Source organism: Cheilinus undulatus, linkage group 19, assembly GCF_018320785.1.
Source record: "Cheilinus undulatus linkage group 19, ASM1832078v1, whole genome shotgun sequence".
NCBI lineage: Eukaryota > Metazoa > Chordata > Actinopteri > Labriformes > Labridae > Cheilinus > Cheilinus undulatus.
The window spans coordinates 23,778,871-23,798,801 of record NC_054883.1 but is presented as its reverse complement, the minus strand read 5'-3'; the positions used below and the strand labels follow the sequence as shown (position 1 = coordinate 23,798,801).

Here is a 19,931-nt window from a genome sequence, read left to right as displayed (position 1 = left end):
CTACACTATAGAGTACTGTTATCCTTCATTGTAAGTTACTTGTAAAAAAAAAATCCTTAGTATCACTTGCTAGATGAATTGGCCATATTGCACTTTATTTTCGTGTCATGCACCAAAAGTGCCCAATCCTCATGGGTTTATAAGACACCAGAAATTCAGTTGCAGTGTTTTACAAAAAGATAAATTCATTACAAAAACAAAGTTGTGTGATCTTTTCCCATCTCAGTAGTAAAGAATACACTCTGACTTTTCTCCCTGGCTTTGCAGATTAAATCTGCTATGGTAAAGGTTCCCTTTCTGAGACAGAGCTCAATTTTTTCATAATCATCCACCCCCAAAAAGTCAGCATCAATCAAAAACATTTTCCTATAAAGTAAATCATCGTAAATTGGACAGTAAAACAGAAAATGAATCCCATTCTCGCACTAAGGAGGTTGACCAAAGTTTATATATGGCTCTTTGCCCCATTAAGGGTTAGATTAACTCTGCTGGATAAAATATACTTAAGTAATCTTACTAGATCATTTTATGTCTTTTTGAGGAGGCTAGACTAGTGGACAAGTGTTGCTCAGCAGGAAGAGTCAGTCAGTCATACATCTGGATCACTAGTGCTCATGAAGAACTAGGTGTTCAGTCCTGAGGTAGGACCAGGGTAGAACCACTGCTATCAGATGGGTTTACTGAAAAAGTGTCTAGGACATGGTTCAACCTCATGAAAACAACAGATCCCCTCTCCATCTGCTCACTTGACCACTAGGGGCAGCAGTGAGAGCAGCAGTCTGGTACTTGCCTCCCTGTTCACACTCAGTCTCCCTGCTGTCCTCTGTGAGTCTCTGTAGCTGAGTGTGAGCTGGTGTTGACAGGGCCGAACCCTGTGTTGGTAACGGATCTCCAGACAGTGGCCCCGAGGTCTCCTGTCTCTGCTTCCTCCTTTCCTCAGACGCTCTCTCTGAATCCAGCCACACCACGGCCCGCCTTGACATTTGCGGCCAACAAATTGAAATGCAAGTTGTAATAGTCATAAGAATGATTGATGGCTTTGCCGCTCTCACACGAGCTGGAGGAAGGAAAAAACATTGACTGTAGGGTGCAGATACAAAACATTTACGCACGCAAACACATATGTAAAAGTTATGACATAGAGGGACGCCTGTGGCGGCAAGTGCGTATAGAGTGTCAGAGCATGCAGGGAGAAGGAGAGAAGGGGGGTGTATATTTAGGCCATGTTGTGGTGAAGGTCAAGGCATGCAATGTTTTTCAGGGAGTCGGAGGGGTGAGTGGCAGGGCTGTGATGTGGGGTGGATGCGTGGGACTCTAAAACGACTGAAATTGAAATTACAAGGCAGCAAAGTAGACGAGGAGTCAGATGAACTTGTTTGCGTTATGCCTCATTGCATGCAGCAACAACAATGCAGAAATAAAAGGCCCAGGAGTCAGAGCCACAACAACGTGTCTTTAACTCCAACAACTTTCCCAAGGGAAGCCCTGTTCTGTGTCAGAATGGCAACAATCCATCGTCCCAGTATAGCCCAGACCTCTGCTGGCACACCCTCCTGTAATCTACACTCCTTTTAACAAACAGCACAGAACGTGTAAGGTGTGACTTTTTAAAGACAGGCTACTGTAAGCTCTTAAATGAATTTCCCATAACTGACTATGAGGGTTTTTACAGACTTAAGCCTCCTGTCTTTTAAAAAAAATGCTGAGTAAAACTTTCTTACATGGGCAATTACCATAAAACTTTATTTTTTTACATGGCATAATTCACACTGAGGCACTCATTCTGCCCGACACTCGTCATGAGCAGACTGCAGCATACCACACAGTCCTATTAGCTCAAATTCTTTCCACATCGTTACTCTCCTCCCTGCCTTTTTCCTTCTTGTTTTCAGCTAAAAATATACCAGTGGCTTTTCTTCTTCATGACAGCTGATTGGTGCGAAATGAGGAAGATCATCCGGTGGAAAAGTGTTTGTTTGCTTGTGTCTGCTTACTGTGCTAAAATCCTGGGGGACTACAGGAGGGGAGGTTTGGCATTCGGTGGCTTTGTGGGCTTTCTGGAACAAACAGGTGTTACTGATTGAAAGGGGTAGGCGTAAGAGATTATATAAAAGACACCCCAGCCAAAACGTCTGGTTTTTAAGTTCTGCTGGAGAATGCTATCTTCAGATCTGTCAGTGGCTGAAAGCGTAATCCTCCTGTCTCTGTGGATTTGTTGGATTTCTATGTTGCATTATTTCTAAGATGAATCTCAGCAGCGTGCTGACACAGTCGTACAGATAAGTCTCAGAATCTAACGTTACTCCCAAAGGTTGTTAGTGTTGTAATAGATACTAATCCCTGCTCACAAAATATCAAAAAATCTTCTTAACTATCTCCTCATCTCTTCATATCTTCTTCCAACACACCTCTCAGGTTCATCGAATACGGCGAGTACAAAGGGAACTACTATGGGACGAGTCTGGACTCGGTACGCTCCGTGCTGTCCAAGAACAAAGTGTGCCTATTGGATGTCCAGCCACATGTAAGTGACACAAACCCAATCTAATCCCTCCATCCTCCATAGCTTCTTATTTTTAGATCTCTGGCACCACTTTACCTTCATATCAAGCACAGATCTTCTCTCTGAAAGGCCTTGGCTGCATACTGCAAGCAGCTTTTAGAGGGGGCATTTCAAGGGAGCAATTACTTCCAATTTTCACTATTTGAAGATTTCCTCTTTGGCTTCTGTATCTTGGGTGGTGGCGATCAGAACCAACACAAATGGCCAGCTCGTAGCTAAATCCATGAGCAGGATTCCCATTAAGCCAAGGCTAGGCTTGTATCGTTCAGCCTTCGCCCCACCATATCCATTAGTTTGTTTTCACTTAACGCCCTGACACAAATATACCATTACAGATGACTTCCCAAACTACCCTGGCCTAAAAAGTACGCCCCAGATCCCTCAGCTGTTACAGCGAGTCTGTGGAAGCTCATGTAGGTGCTATAAACGTCACCTTTTGTCCTACATTTGTATCGTTTCGTAAGCCAGCAGTCATTCCCCTCACCTCCACATGACTCTCAGATCAGATGATCAGTTGACTTGGTGAGCGGCTGGTGTGAGCTGTGAGGAATTTCCTCCCAGCGGTTCCTCTCCTGCTCCTCCTTTGGGTTTTTATCCTTCTTCCTATCAGTTGTGGTTTTCGACCCACTGTCTATTAGCACAGTGAGAAGCCCTGATCGCGGTGCAGGATCCAGGGGCAAAGCTTGAAGCTTGACGCCACCGCTAACTGCAACCTCTCTTTTACCTCCCAAGAAATAGACTGTAGGTGTTATTTCATGCGATTGTCACCAGTTATAGACAAGAAGGCAGGGCAGATTCAGAAACACATCTTTCATTTTCCTCTCAAAGACACCCATGTGTTAACCTTAAGAAGCCTGTTTTTTATTTGATCCACCCATACATTAAAGTGGTGGTTTACAACCTCTTAAAGGAGCCAATAATTCCATCCACCCAAACAAATTCCTCAGATAAGGGTTATCATGCTGGGTGAAGACTTCCATATATCCTGCTTCCCTGCAGTGCTCCTCAAGCTCCTCCTCAATAACCCAAAGGCATATCAGATCTATAATCTAAGCTCACCCAGAGGTCTCTTCCCAGTCTCATCTGTCTTAAAACCTCCAAAGGGATTAGGCCTGGTGGATCCAAGCTACATGCCCAATCTACTGAGGTTAGACCACATTGCAATGGTCACTGAATCAGATTAGGTGATCTCAGAGTTATAAATTCATGCCATGACTTTACCCACAGACACAGACTTCACAGTGGTGTCTGACCAATCATCACAACTGATGTGATGACACTCCAAGGAAGCAGGGGATGGACTAGACGACACTTGAAACCAGGATGTAAACAAACATGCTGTATTTATTGCTGTATTTGTTTGTCCATCTGAACATGATGATCAATGTTATGCAAGCTTGATGCTAATGCTAATAACAGTTACTCACTGGTATGCTGAGGTAGGGTGAATTCAGCTAAAATTGTCTAGTTTTTTGGAAGCCATTTAGTGTCCTGTATTGCATGTAAGGATATTTTTGTAAATTACCACAAGCTTTTTGAAGGTTTATATGTAAGTAAAATGTGTGAATAATAAAATCACTTTTTGATCATAAAAGCTAGAGTATAGAGATGCTACAAAAAATGTTCAGGTCAAATGAGCCAACAGTGATTTTGCATTACTCAGCTCTTAGTTGAAGAACCTTTGGCAGCAATTACAGCTTCAGGTCTTTTTGAATATGCAAAACTGGGTTGGAGGGTTTTCTGCCATTCTTTGTAAATCCTCTCAAGCTCAGTCAGATTGGATGGGAACCATTGGTGGGCAGGGTTCAAGTCAGGGCGTCGTCCCTAAGCCACTCCTGTGTTGTCTTGGCTGTGTGCTTAGGGTTGTTTTCATGTTGGAAGGTGAACCTTCAGCCCAGTCTGAGGTCCTGAGCATTGTAGAGCAGGTTTTCATTGAGGATATCTCTGTACTTCCTCTCAACCATGACCAGTCTCCCAGTTCCTGCTGCTGAAGAACACCTCCGCAGCATGATGTTGCTACCACCATCCTTCACTGTTGGATTAGTATTAGGCAGGTGATGAGTGGTGCCTGGGTTCCTGCTGACGTAACATTTAGAATTACATTCAGTCTGAGAGTCCTTCAGGTGATTTTTGCAAACTCCAGCAGACTTACATGTGTTTTGCACTGAGGAGAGGCTTCCATCTTGCCACTCTGCCATAAAGCCCAGATCAGTAGAGGGCTGCAGTGATAGTTGTCCTCCTGGAACTTTGTCACAAACTCAGTCAGAGTTACCCTCTTGGTGACCTCTCTGACTAAAGTCCTTTTCCCCTGATTGCTCAGTTTGGCTGAAAGACCAGCTGTTGGAAGAGTCCTAGTTTTACCAAACTTCTTCTGTTTGAGATTTATGGAGGCCACTGGGCTCTTGGGAGCCTTCAGTGCAACAGAAATTTAAAAAATGTATATAAATGATTGTAGCATCAGGCTGCAACATGAGAAAAAAGAGGCTTAGATACTTTCTGAATGCACTGTAGATGTTATATTTTCCTTTGCATTCTCTTGGTTGCATCCACTAATACTATTCTGTCCTTTTTCACTCACCCTTATTTTATCTTTCCTCCTCTCTCCAGACATTAAAGCACCTCCGGACAGCAGAGTTTAAACCGTTTGTTGTGTTTGTGAAGCCTCCTTCCATCGAGAGATTGAGGGAGACCAGACAGAATGCCAAAGTCATTTCAGGCAAGGACGACAAGGGAACCGCCAAGCCATTCTCGGTAAGAGATTCTAAAGAGAAGAACTAGCCTGTTTTCTAGCCGGTTAAATAAATGATCAGCTGAACCTATAAAGCAGTAAACCAGTAGAAGGTGTGTCATCGTTTTCATCCCTTTCTTTTAAATCCAGTTCGTCTATTACTCTCTGAACATACAGTCCGATGATGTGATGGTGTTTTTGCTCTGTAGAAACTCCTGACTTTACACCTAACAGATTAGCAGCAGCAGAAATAACAGAAACCCTATCTGGACCCCGAGTACAGTAAGTGTGAGTGAGTGATGAGGTCATCCTCACACACCTTTATCCCTGCTCTATGGGGACGCACATGAAACCAATTAGCTGGTGTTTGGTGCTGCTGTGAAGTTGTTGGGAGGGGGGACAGAGAGCGGTGAGGGAGGATGATGGTTTTCCCAGCTCCATCAGGCGTGGTGCACGCTCGCATGTCTCGCTCGCCACAGGCAGCGTTAAGGCCAAGATCCTGGTCAGTGGAGCAGCAGACGTGGTCTGGTGGGACTCTGGGAGGTAAGAAACACAAAGAGAGGGGAAGGATGACTGAGAGACACGCTGTCAAAGAGGTGGAGACTGACTGACAGCAAAACAGCACAATGATGAAGAACGGGAACAGTGGGGGGGTGAGCTGGGGTCTGCAGGTGCACATCCAACATGGCGGGGTTGAATTTATGCTTATTGGAAACACATGGATTAAAAATATTAACTGACAATTCAGATTTTAAACCAACCATGTTCTGTCTCCTTATGTTTCCACCCTCCTGTTTATACTTTCCCCTCATCTGTCCTACAACCACCATCCCCAAAGAACACAAGTCTGTGTGCCATTAACCATGCAACTCAAAAGTTCCTCTAATTAGTTTACAAATAAATCCACGGGGAGCTAATCTAAAAAAGGAACGCCCTGTAAGTTATGTAGGATTTTAACACTCTGGCGTATCTGGTGAAAGCCATTCGTTAAATGGCAGAACTGACAGTGCCCCTTTATTTCAAAAATTATTTAATCCATAATATACAAGCTCAATTCCCAAAAAGTTGGGCATTGTATAAAATGTCAATAAAAACAGTATGCAATTATTGCAAATCCCATAAACCCATATTTAAGTCATAATAGAATATGAACATCATATCAGATATTGAAACTGTGACATGTAATGAAAAACATTCTCTCATTTTGAATTTGATGGCAGCAACACATCTTAAAAAAGTAGGGACAGGGCAACAAACAACCAGCTGGAGGAGCATTTTGCAACTTATTAGGTTAACTGGATTCAGTTAATTAGCAACAGGTCAGTAAGATGACTTGGTATAAAAGGAACATTTTAGAAAGGCAGAGTCTCTCAAAAGTAAAGAGTAAAGAGGTTCACCAGTGAAGAACTGTGTCTACAGATTGTAGAACAGTTTCTGTAAAATGTACCTTAACATAGAAGTCCATAATATCATACAAAAATTCAGAGAATCTGGAAAAATCTTTGTGAGCAAGGCACAAAGCCGAAGGTCAATATTGGATGCTTGTGATCTTTGTGCCCTAGGGGCCACTGCATTAGAAACAGGCATGATTCTGTACTAGTAATCACTGTATGTGCTCAGGAACACTTCAAGAAATCATTGTCTGTCATCACAGTTCTGTGAAATCCTCAAATGCAAGTTAAGTTGTATCATGTAAAGAAGAAGCCATATATGAACAGGACCCAGAACTGCTGCCAACTTCTCTAGGTCAAAGCTTACTTAAAAAGGAATGAGGCAAAATGGAAAACTGTTCTGTGGTCAGATGAATCAAAGCTTGGAATTCTTTTTTTGAAAACCATGGATGCCGTGTCTGCATCTCTGATGGTATGGGGTTGCATTAGTGCCTATGGTGTGGGCAGCTTACACATCTGGAAAGGAACTATCAATGCTGAAATGTATATAGAGGTTATAAAGCAACATGTGCTCCCATCCAGACAACGTCTCAGTCAGGGAAGGCCCTGACTATATCAGCAAGACAATGCTTAGCCACATACCACATCCAACACAACAGCATGGCTTCACAGTAGAAGAGTCTGGGTCCTGAACTGGTCTGCCTGAAGCAGTTTTGGGCCTGCCATCTTCAAGAATGTCCCAAAGCTCTTAAACTGCTCTGAGGACAGAGGATCAAGGACCAAGAACTGAAATCTGAGGACAGATGAGAAAGAACACATGAGAGGCTTCCTGTAAATCGCTTTATCTGAAAGATCCGCCCCCTTATGTGATATTCACTGATTGGATGCTGCAGAACAGCAGACTTTAGTGAATTTCTGCAACACCCACAGAGTTTAGCATTTAATAAACAAAAATCAAAGAATCACATTTACAGATATTCTGGTCAGTCATTTTGATGAGGTCAGCAGCAGTGTCCATCCGCACCCACATACTTTTACACATAAAATGCATCAAGCAGCTTAAAGATCTGCTCAGATGCAGAAAATCCTGCAGATATTTCACTTTACATTCAGCCTCCACACAGACACAGAGTCTGCCTCAATGTGTCAAATAGTGAAATATCATTTAGCTTCATTCTGCTCCTCCTATCCCAGCAGGAGTCCTCAGCTTTAGCCGTCAGAAAGGGATTATAAGTAGCATCCATGCTGCTGCTGTTATTACTCACTGCTCTAGCATCTGCTAGAGTCTCAAGTAAAACAACGCACATCTAAAAACTGTGAGACAGACAGGCATATTTCAGCCAGGTAACATTCTTTGTAAATGTTCTTGTACCAGACAGATGTAGGCCTCCCTAGATTTGCTTTTAAAGGACCCTGAAAGAGAAAATGTTTTGGGGTGAGCCATCTCAGACATATCTGACCCTCTGTGGGCTGTATTTCTCTCTCAGAGAGAGACAGTCATCTCATTGTTCCAGCACAGCCGTCTGACTTTGGCCCCATTGTTTGAGCTGGAAATGATTCAGACTAAAAAAAATAAGCAGCTGAAGCATGACGTAGAAACAAGCAAAAAAAAAAAAAACGACTGATGTAATGCAATATTCAGGATGTGATGCAAAAAAATGATTGTCTGAGATGGCTTCATCTCTTTTTGTTTTACTGGGATCAATAAAGCAGGTATCCTGCTGAGGACGTGGTGTGTTTGGTGGTTTATGCCAGAAGATGATACCCGAGTCTGCTGCTTTATGCCGCTAAAGTGCCGAAAAAGTTTATAGACTCATAAAGTGAATTTTGCTTTCTGGAGCAAATTTACAGTTAAACGTGAGCTGTAAAATCACTGATATAGTAAAGAATAAAAATAAAAGCATAAAAACATCACACTGATTAAAAGCTTTCACACTGAGAAACATAAGTGTAATAACTAAGTTTGGGGAGCCTCATACTGTGCAATGAAAACGACCATTTATCTTTGGTAGAAAAGTCCATAAACAGGCACAAGACGCTGCATTATTTCATGTGGAAATAAAGAAATCAAACTAAACTGGGGATGCATGAGTCAGGTTTGGCCCTGAAAAAGCATTGGCTCAAACTGAGGAGAGAACTCCTGCTCAGGCCAGTGGACAACAATGAAATTTCCTCAGTTTTCATTGTTTTACCTTCATTACATCAGCCTCCCTGCCTCTGCAAAATTTTAATCTCCTCTTTCTTCAGCTTTTTGGATTTTCATCCATTTTGCTACCATGGTCTCTTTTAATGCAGTGGTTCTCAACATGGGGGTCGCAAGACACTGAGAGGGGGTCGCAAGATGCCTTGAAAAAATCTGAGAATGATTTAAAAAGGATTTCTAGTTTTTATTTTACAAATGTTTTATGAAAATAAATGCATAAAATTAGTGAAAGGTAACATAAAAACATGGTCATTTGGTGAGATTTATGCTGAATTCAAAGTAATGTTTAAAAACTCTTTATTATTAATCTAAATAATCTTAATATTAATCCATGTAAAAAGTAATACTGCACAGGCCAGCCCACAAAGAATGGGCCCTCCCCAGTTGTGACTAATTGATTTATCAATGTAAGTGTGTTTTATCAGTAGCATTGGTGCTAGCGTCCTGGCTAATGATTCAGTCATTCTGGAGCTGTAAAGTGTGTCAAACTCTTACTGGGCAATAATGTTGAAAGTATGTATTTGTGCCACTTTTTAATCACTTTTCCCAACCAATTTTGTCACTATTATTTGCCACTTTACATCTGTTTTGGGGAATTTGCACCCATTTTCACTTCTTTTTGCCTATTTTTGCCATTTTTCACCAATTTTGCCCTGTATAAGCCCATTTTCATCACTCTACCTGCCAATTTCTGACATTTTTAACACATTTTTTCCACTTTAAACCCATTTCTGCCCCTTCCTAATCTCATTTTGCCTCCTTTTCTGCCCAATACTTCCACTTGTAAGCCATTTTTGGAACTTTTAAACCCTTTCCAACCCATTTTCTGCCCATTTTTGCCTTTTGTAAACCAATTTTTGTCACTTTCTCCTCTGATGGCCAATTATTGCCATTGTTTACCTCTTTTCACCACTCTATGCCCATTTTTTCCAATTACTACTTCACTATTTGTTACACCCATTTTTGCAACTTTAACCCATTTCTGCCACTTTCTTCTTATATTTCTGCCTTCATAAACCCATTTTGTCAATTTATTTTAATTTTTCCACACTTCAATCCCATTTTACCACCTTCTCCACCCATTTCTGCCACTTTTAAGACATTATTGCCACTGTTAACTCCTTTTTATCACTTTTTATGCCTGTTTTTGCCACTTTTACCCATTTCTTCTTCTAAAGTCCTATTTCACCACATTTTATGCCATTTTTAATCCATTTCTTCTTTGTTTTATGAAAAGGGATTCACATTTTTAAGATGGCTATATAATGCAACACAAATGAAGGGGAAAGCTTTCTGAGTCCCAGAAGGTTCTGCCCTTTATCCCCCCCTTATGGGCAGCCTTGTCTGCACATGACTATTCTTGAATGTCCATGACTGTGTTCAACCTTAAGGTACAGTGGGGGTCCCCAGTTTCACACATCTTTATTTTGGGGGTCGCAGGCTGAAAAGTTTGAGAACCCCTGCTTTAAGGGACATGTTAAAACAACACAGACACAGAAAAAGCTTTCAGGTTCTTGGAACAGATCAGAGAGGTTATGGTGGACACAGTCTGAAAGTCCTGGTCCAAGAGTTGAAATCCTGCAGGGGCTTTGGTCCAGATGACAAAGAATATAGTCCCTCTGTGAAACCGTTCTCTCCACAGACTAACAACCTCCTGCCCTCCCTGAACCGTCTCCTTGGCTCAGCCTGTCCTCTGATAAAACCATCACACCTCCCTCACTGCAGACAATAGAGCTTCACATGGAGCCGGTCCACTTTCTGTTACATTTGAGACAGCCAGTGAAAAAAAAAAAAAAAAAAAAAAGCAGACAGGACCTTCACCGAGTGCAACAGCGAGTGAGTGTTTATATTTAGCCGTGCAGCTAATCCATTATAGAGCGGAAAACCACCAGAAACATTCTGAAGTAACTCCTGGCTGGAAGGAATGTCTCTAAAAATTGAGCCGTTTAGGAGTTTTCAGATTTAACGATGCAGTGTTTATGTGCATACACATTGTACACACACTCTGCGGGATCATGCATCTTTGTAAATGTGTGTTTGGTTTTCTGCGCCTGAATGTGCATCTGTGTGTATTTATAATTGTGTTTGGCGAAGACGCTTAATATAAAACCATATCTGTGCAGAAATCTAAAGTTGAGTGTTCCCAGTAAAAACATCAATCTAAATCAGTGCAGCCTCTTCAGCTCTGCTGCTGCTCTGAGGTTGGGCTCAGCCCGGGCCCACACAGCTGGAACCACCACGAAGAGATACCTGGGCTCTCTCAGAATACCGTGTCTATGAATACAGGAGCCCCAGATAGGCAATGTTGACTCCCCACCTGATAAAAATATGTTATATGGCTATTCCCCTCAGTTACGATGTGGTTTTCTGCTTTACACTGTTGACTTGGGGCAGATCATTTGCATATTGGCGTGGAAAGTCCTCAATTCACCTGAAGGAAGGCTGTTTAAGTCTCATCTTCAACATGGAACCATATTACCTTCCCTACAATACTCAATTTATGTTATATAATTACCATTAAATATAGCATGGTAGAGATAATGGTGATAGCAATGATGCTAGGCTAACTCCAGCATTGCAGGCAAAACAAGGCCACCTTAGAGGTGCACAACTGGCACCCTATCATTATTAATTCATTTTATAGTAGAGATACACTATATGGACAGAAGTATTTATACATCTGACTATCACACCAGCAGGCACTGTGATGGCAATGTTTTTGAATACATGCAAGTGCATGTATTCACAAACATGACAATATGAAGTTGGGCCCTTTTGCAGCTTTAACAGCCTCTACTTGCCAAACTGATCAAACCATGTCTTTATAGCCCTTCTTTGTGCACTGAGACACAGTCATGAAGGGGCTCTCCAAATTGTTTCTGCACAGCTGGAAGCATAGCATTGTCCAGAATGTCTTGGTATGCTGAAGCATTAAGATTGTCCTTCAGTGGAGATAAGGGGCCTAGCCCAAACCCTGAAAAACAGCCCCATGCCATTATCCCTCCTCCACCAAACTTCACAGTTGGCAGTCAGGCAGGTAATGTTTTCCCAGCATACTCCAAACTCAGACTCACCCATCTGACTGCCAACAGAGAGGCGTGATTTGTCACTTCTCAGTCCAGTGTTGGTATCACACCACTCCATCCGATGCTTGGCATTGCACTTGGTGATGTGAGGCTTGCATGCAGCTGCTTGGCCATGGAAGCTCCTGCTGCACAGTTTTAGTGCTTACATTGATGCCAGATGCTCTTCAGCTATAGAATCAGCAGAGCATTGGGGATTTTCACACACTTAGCAGTCATTGACCCTGCTCTGTGATTTTACATGCTCTTCTGTTGAGTTGCTGTTGTTCCTAAACGCTTCCACTTTCTAGTATTATCACTTACAGCTGACTGTGGAATAACAACCCTCCTAATAATGCATTTCTCTTCGCCTTAGGGGTATGGAGATGAATGTGTAAAGAAATTATCTTTTCAAACCAAAGCCATTTTGTGTACCATGCTGTAAACATGTTTATGTCTGCTTTTAAAACAAGCATTTTAATATAGAAATTAAAGAAAGTTTGCATGTAGAGCAATCCTGAGGTGGACTCTCAAGCAAGTCTCGTTTTTGCTCTTTACACTGGCTGCATTTTTCAAATTTGGAGATTGCCACTTGGTATTTTAATTTAACAGTTTCTTATTTCTGAGCTGAATGTTTTGCATATTTCTGGTTATTTTTTGTAACCACTGACAACCCTTATACATAAGATGATTAACATAGAAGCTTTTGTCTGTACTGCAAAATGCACTTTTGCCTTCAGTTATGTTTACTGTCTTTGATTGCATATGTCAGAAGTTACAGAATATATGATTATAATTGATACTGCAGCATGAAACTCCCACATTTTAAGATGTAGCAACTGATTTTTTAAAATCTGACTTACTGAAGATGACAACTATATATGCAGCTTTGATGAAAATCTTCACTCCACTCCAGACTAATGACTAGTATGGGGGTGCAGCAGATCTCAAGTCTGCCACTCCTTGTTCATTTTTTATGTTTAGTTTTAATCTCTATCTATTTAAGATTTAGGAACCATTTAGAGAATCCCTTCTCACACAGGTAGGATGTGTTTAAGGAAGGTGTGTGGCTCTCTTCATTACTCACTGTTGTACAGTTGAAGCCAAGGGCAAAATATGACTGGCTTTATTTTCTTTCTTTTTTTTGGCCATACTTTGCTGGTGCTGCAGAATGTTGTGCACAGTTTTGTTTGGCTTTGCCGTTCATCCCTCTGTCATAACTTCACTTGGGAATCCCTGGATTATACATGTATCCACTGTAAGAAAAAAGGGTTGATTTTTCATCAGCTTTAATCCAAACTCTCTAACAGAATGTGTCATGTTTGTTTTTGTTTTTAAATTTACAGAAGTCAGATGTAAAAATGCACACCTTCAGCTTTCATTTGTTCTTAGATTTACTCTGAATTTTTGCTCTTGAACATCTGGAATGATCTGAAGGCCTCAGTCTAGACCATGTCTCTTTGGCCCTTCATCATCCCGTCCAGTGGACAGAGCTGGCCAAGCGGCACGCTCTCATGGTTGCAGTTCTCCATTCTGACATTTAAACGGCGATGCCACAAGCTGTCATTTAGCCATCACACGTATAAAATCCAGGCCAACAATAATTTACATTCTACATATCTGTATTTTGGACAGTATGGTTATGTTCTGTCCCGTTTATTTTGAGAAATTTTCATTTTCTTTGTGAATTGGATAACATTGTGTATTTTTCAGAGGAAATGATGAAAATTCCTTGAGGTTAGGTCGTTGCATGGGGAGGTTTTAGTGTGTGGTTTGTGCCAGGGTTCATGTGTGGGGACTATGTTATAACCGGCTTTGTACGGGCCACTTTATGTTTATTTGTGTGTTCAAGGCCATGTAATTTGTGTTTACTGTATGTCAGTGTATCTCTGCTCTTGTTTACTGTGGCTGGTTTCTTCTCTGCAGCCAGGGAGACAAAATGAACACTTTGGACTTTGGTTTGTGCATCTTTCTCTTTTCTTTTCTTCACTTCTGTCTCCTCTGTTTCCCTCACCCTGCAGGAGGAGGACTTTCAGGAGATGGTGAGAACAGCGCAGACGATGGAGAGTCAGTACGGCCATCTGTTTGAGAAAGTCATAGTGAACGATGACCTTTCGGCCGCCTTCGGAGAGCTCCGGCTGGCACTAAAAAAAGTGGAGATGGAGACTCACTGGGTCCCAGTCAGCTGGACTCACTCCTGAGATTATAAAGGGAAGGGATTTTACAAAAAAAAAATGACAGTTTTTATCTTTTTATGTCTGCCGTGGCTGGTGTTGGGGGGATAACGGGGATAAAACAAGACAGCGCCAGTTGGCTCTGTCTCCATACCTGACCTGCAAGGAGCGAGAGAACATAAGCTTTAGCCTGGGATCAGGTTGGATTTCCACCTAAGCTGTGGTCTGGATATGGATCTCCAAAGCTGACCAGATCTGACAGAGCTGAGGCTAAAGGGGCCCGTCTAGAATATGAGCCTCGGACAGTGATCCAGGGCTCAGACTGGGTCACACCACCACGACCACGAGTCAGACCTCTTTGGTCCAAACTAGAATGCGGAACGAGCCTGGATCATCACAGCAGCAGCAGTCCTGCCAGCACATCAGCGTTTGCGCCAACCAGGCCTCCATCCTTAGTGTGTTTATGACATTAGACCATTAGAAACCAAAGGGATCGACATATTTCTTCATTGTGGACAACTTACATGCATATGTCTGTGGAGGGACAACCTCAGAGGGGGGAAAGAAAACATATTTGCCTTTTTACAATCTTGCTATATTTCTTTGCTTTCATGACTGTTAGTCCAAACCAAACATAGTCAGGTGCATCTCAAAAAAAGGGCAGTAGGTGTGATTTTATTTAAGAGAAATTAATATATTTTCTGATATCCTCCACTAGGTATTCATATCTTGACTTTATGAGCAACCTGATCTCAATTTTAGCCCAATTTTGGCAGTTTTTTTTTTCACTGGAGGCATCTCTTCTTTCATTCAAGTGTTTTGATTTAATCTCCCAAGTCTGGTTTTTCCCCTAAACAGCACAGAGAGAGCCGTTTTATTTAGGTGTTATATATTCCATTTTCAAAAGCCACTCTGCGTATGAAGGTGCCCAGCATAACAGCCCTGCCATTGAAAGTCCCAGAACTGGACACTTTTGGCTGTCTGTGAGAAGAAAATGTTCACAATTGTGTTTTTATTAGGGTGGAGTTTTTATTTTTACTCACATAAAAAAATGGCTTCAGCTAAGGCTGCTAATAGAGTCTACAGCTCACGTCCAGGTTTTTAACTCGAGAAGTCATTCCTGGCTTTATGAGAATCACCAGTTTTAGTCTCCAACTCCCAATCCAATTTAGCATTTTTTTTCTTAAGCCTTTATCACAGAGGTAATTTCACGTCCTAACATGTTTGGTAAAAGCAGCAGAAAATCAGTCCTTTCTGTGTTATTATCAGTAACATATTACATATCAAGCTAAAGATGTGCAGTGAGCTTTGGCAGACATGCAACTCCTGTGAGATGTCTCACTGCAGCAGATGGCAGAAGAACACTTAGGGCTTCTTCTGAGTATTTGGGAGCCATAAAAGCAACAGAAAGTCAAACAATAATATCAGCTAATTTAACACAAATTGTCACGACTCTGTCTAATGATGTGAGTCACCTCGAGGGTGCTTACAAAGAGAAACTTGTGATAAAGTAGGCGTTTCTTCATTTCACAAGCACTCTTTCTGTTTTCAACATCCCATGCAGTTGAATGTAACCAGTAAACATGGTCGCATTTTACACCATTACACCTGTGTTTACTTCCATTATCATTAGCCCAGTCAGTGCTTCTATTGCAGATAAGGTTTTACGATGGAATATGCTTTATTTATGCTTTATGCATACAGCAGGGAATTTGTTTTTGGCATTAGCATCTAGCTACACTGTAAAACTCAACAATAGCTGAAACTGCTTACATTTTTGTTGAAACTGATTACATCAAAGTTTTTAAGTAGTTGAAACAGATTTATTTTTAGTAATCATCTCTTGTAGATTTTTTATTTGACTTTTATAAATTAAACTGCACTGTGCAAACTTTCCTACACTTAAAAATTCAGCTTAAATCCAATTAAAACAATATGTTTAAGTTAAGTTTCCCAGTTTTCCCTTTTTTTTAAGTGGTTTAACGTAAGGGACTAACAGTGACAATAAATAGGTGCACACTGAACCATCATGTTCAGTAAACCATCCACATGTCACTCCTCACAGGCAGGATTTGTCTAATTGAGTCGGTAACTTCACTCATGGTGCAAAAGTGTCTAATGCCCAAAGGCATTCTGTTAAAACTTTGCAGATTAAGAGAAGACTTTCAAATAATTTAAGTACAATTACAAAAAATACTCAAAATAATTGAGTTCTAACTAAAAATGTTTTCAATCGACCAGAAAATGTGATATAGTTGAAATAGCTAGTACGGATTTTTAAGTCACCACAGCTAAATTTTTTAACAACCTTCCGCTGTTCAGTCTTACAGTGTAGTAGCATCCTTTTCACTGTTCAGGCTGTGATGTCAGCTGCAAAAGATCCGTAACCTACACATCAAATATGGCTGCCACCTAAAAGCTGCACCTTCAAAATAAAACTGAGAAAACACTCAAAAAAGCAAGATTATTTAAAATTTGTCATAATGAGATTTTTTTTTTTTTTTAATCGAGCTGCCACTACCTTTTTCTTAGATACTAACTTAAAAAAAATAGCAACTATTATTATTTAGCTGTCTTTACTTTAAAATCAAGGTTTCTTTGGCAGAGCACTGGGGGCTGTAAGCTCACTAGCTGTCTGTAATGTCTATCCTTCATCCATTTATGTCGTTACAAGCAGGTGGAAGTGACATGAAACTAAGAAAGTAGACTGCTGGGAATTTGAAAGTCCATCTTGTTGTTGGCATTCATAGTTAGGACTGATAAACAAGAATCTAGCAGGTTAAAGAATAAAGCGATTCGTGCAGGTTTTTATTATGGTTCTGGAGTGAAGTAAAGGAATGATTATTTTAGCTTCATGTTGATCAGTTAAAACCATTTTCATGTTTTAAAGAAAGTGAGATATATAGATTGAAACCAATTCTATATCGTCATTTTATATCTTAAAATGGAGCTTAGAAGCAGTCAGCCTAGCTTAGCATAACGACTGTGGAAACACCTGGTTTACACCTGTGCAAAGATAAAACATATATACAGTACTGTGTTGAACTGTTAGCTAGAAAGTTTCCTTCTCCTACAGCCTTTTTGCTAAGCTAGGCTAAGTATATTTCCTACAATTTCCCACTATTTTAAATGTTTTCTTTAGACCTAGATTTGTTATCAATTTTGATCAGTTGACCACAAATGTCTTTAAATCATCATTCACTGTACGAGCTGTATGGCTATCTCAGGTTGCATTGCCCATATTCTTATGTAATTCTCATATATATAGATATTTTACCCCCTTTATAGTGTTTGAATATTTGATTTTTGTCTATTTAAAAGGGTAAATTTGAGTTTTTATTCTGTTTATTGTTGATATCAGACATTTAAAGGGACTTTAACACCATGCACCTTTTAACTTTGGCCCTTTTTTATTTTTAAGTTCAGGTTTATAATTTAACACTCTTCTTATTGTACCCCTCTGTTGGATTTTATTGTCTGGAATCAGATGTGTAGAGTCTCCAGGAAATATTTGTAAGTCTTGCTGTAAATGAGTTGCTGTTTATGAGCAGGTTGTATGAATCAACATTATTCTTGATAACTACTACATTTTATATTAAAGAAAGTCCAGCTAACCTTGTTTCTCCACAGTCTTCATGTGTTCATGTGAGCAGAGACGGAGGGCAGTGATGTGTGAGGTGGAACAGTATGAGGAAAATGTTCCAGTGTTTCTGGGATTTGTGCCCTTGAGTGCCATTCACCTTCATCTTTGTTCTGATGTGGAGAAAAACACCCCAGCACCATCGCTCAGCTGCCCCACTGAAGTTCAGTCCAGAGTGAACAGTTGTGTAAACAGAGCTGACACCTTTCATGATGAAGCTGGAGAGTAGTAAAAGCCAATCATGGGCTGTTTTTCTCACCAACTACAGCTAAGTTTTATTTTGATAATACTAGAGAAGTTCTCCATAATCCACCTAAAGTGGATTTTAATCTTCTGGTGTCTCACATGAGCCGTAACATTTGGAGCGTACCTGTCTGAAATGTCACAAAGGAATCTTTAAATTCTTAGAAGAAATGACTGTTAATTTGTCACTGCATACATGAGCCAAAACCAAGGTTTAAACAAGATTTCAACATTCAGGACCATTTTTAAACAATGTCAGGAAAATTAGCAAAGTGCTAATAAATGCATGTTTCCATTCACTACTGTAGGTTTCCAACAAGTGGTCTAGTTAAGTTCAGCTCAGTACAGTATGCAGCTGTCAAGTTTTGAAAGGTGTCAAAATTACTCATCTGTACTGTCACAATGTTTTTGGCAACCTTCTGTTGGATTTCCTTTCTGACCTTAAAGCCCAAAACACACAGCCTAGACATCTGGACACGCCACGCCACATCAACTCGACACAGTTCTTTTTCCAGTGCGGCCGGCTGTGTTTTCCTGAGAGAACAGCTGTTTAGTACATCTCGGCTGCCGTAGTAGCAGCTCTGTTTGAGAGCAGAGAACGAGAAATTCAGTGCCATCATCAGGTCTAGGTGTAGAGTGACATGGTTCCTGCAGATCCTTGAACAGTCTTAAATAGGACATTTGAAATTCAAGACCTCAAAAAGTATTCAGTGAGAAGTCTTAGATTTTAGAATGCACATTGACTATGGCTGGCCACGCTGATTTAAGGCCAGATTTGTCTCCCATGATGGTTGTGGGGCGTATTCCGAGTGGAGCCTTGTCGCAGATGACTATTTGTCAGAATTATCGTCGTGTGTGGTGTCAACACGATTGTTTTTCTGTTCCAAATGACAACGTAGTCTGTCAGACCCAGAATGATAAATAACATGTTTGATGTTTACTTTTCTAGTTTGTAGAGCCTCCAGCGGAACGCCTCAACAAACAATGAGACCGGGTAGCGTCACCAGCTGGATGATACATACTCTCACCACTCACAAGCATAAACACAACTGTACCTTCATTCCAGCCAGGATTTCATCCTGATTCTTTTCCTTGTTTTAAGATTTTTGTTGCACCTGTAACATGCCAGCAAGCCATCAGTAGACACAGTTTTCATATTCTTCTGAAGTCGTGATGCAAGGTTGTTGGCAGGTCTGTGGTCTACTTGGTCTGACAGTCTGGCTGAGTCATCTAGTCCGTCTGCTCAGAGGATTATAAGATGAAAAATCATTAGAATTTGTCCTTATGTCTGTGGCCACGTTTTTAAAATCCAGCAGATTTAAAAATCTGTGTGGCCAGCCCGAAACATCTTTGTTTCCTAGCCAACCTAGTTTTATTTTAATTGTTCTTTTCTACGTATATATTATTCGTCCAAATTACTTTTAATTGCAATTACAGCAGTAATTCCTTTACATAAACTGTGTCAGCCCTGTCAATGAAAATATATGTGTAGTACAAATGGAGGATCAAAATTGTGAATTGCATGCAGCTTAAGCTAACGTAGCTTCATTAGCTTTACATATATTAGCTACATGGCTGTTTTATGTGAATAAAATATGGCCTTATGAGATTTGTTAAACTTAAAAAGATGTACAGTTTTTAGCTACCTTACCCACGTAGCTACATAGCTAACATAGGTTAGTTAGCTTTAGCAAATGTAGTATAAGCTAACATTGCTTCATTTGCTTTAGCTGTGTTGGCCACGTAGCTGTTTTATGTTGATAAAATATGGCTTTATGAGATTTGCAAAACTGTAAAGATGAACAGTCTTCAGCTACGTTACCTTTGTAGCTTGAATAGCTAATGTAGCTAAGTTACCATTAGTAAAGTAACCGCGCATAGCTTCATTAGCTTTAGCTTTAGCTACACAAGCTGAGTAGCTATTTTA

At 40.7% G+C, this 19,931-nt stretch overlaps 1 protein-coding gene across 3 annotated transcripts in view; it reads left to right on the top strand.

Moving 5' to 3' along the window:
- Positions 1-17,723, top strand: part of mpp7a (membrane palmitoylated protein 7a) — a 242,472-nt gene extending 224,749 nt beyond the window's left edge. For all 3 annotated transcript variants that reach the window (XM_041814353.1, XM_041814354.1, XM_041814355.1), the window contains 3 exons: positions 2,416-2,524; positions 5,171-5,314; positions 13,969-17,723. In XM_041814353.1, coding sequence (XP_041670287.1) covers positions 2,416-2,524; positions 5,171-5,314; positions 13,969-14,148 — 433 coding nt within the window. In that variant the 3' untranslated portion in view covers positions 14,149-17,723. The remainder of the gene's footprint in view (positions 1-2,415; positions 2,525-5,170; positions 5,315-13,968) is intronic.
- Positions 17,724-19,931: the final 2,208 nt, after the last annotated feature.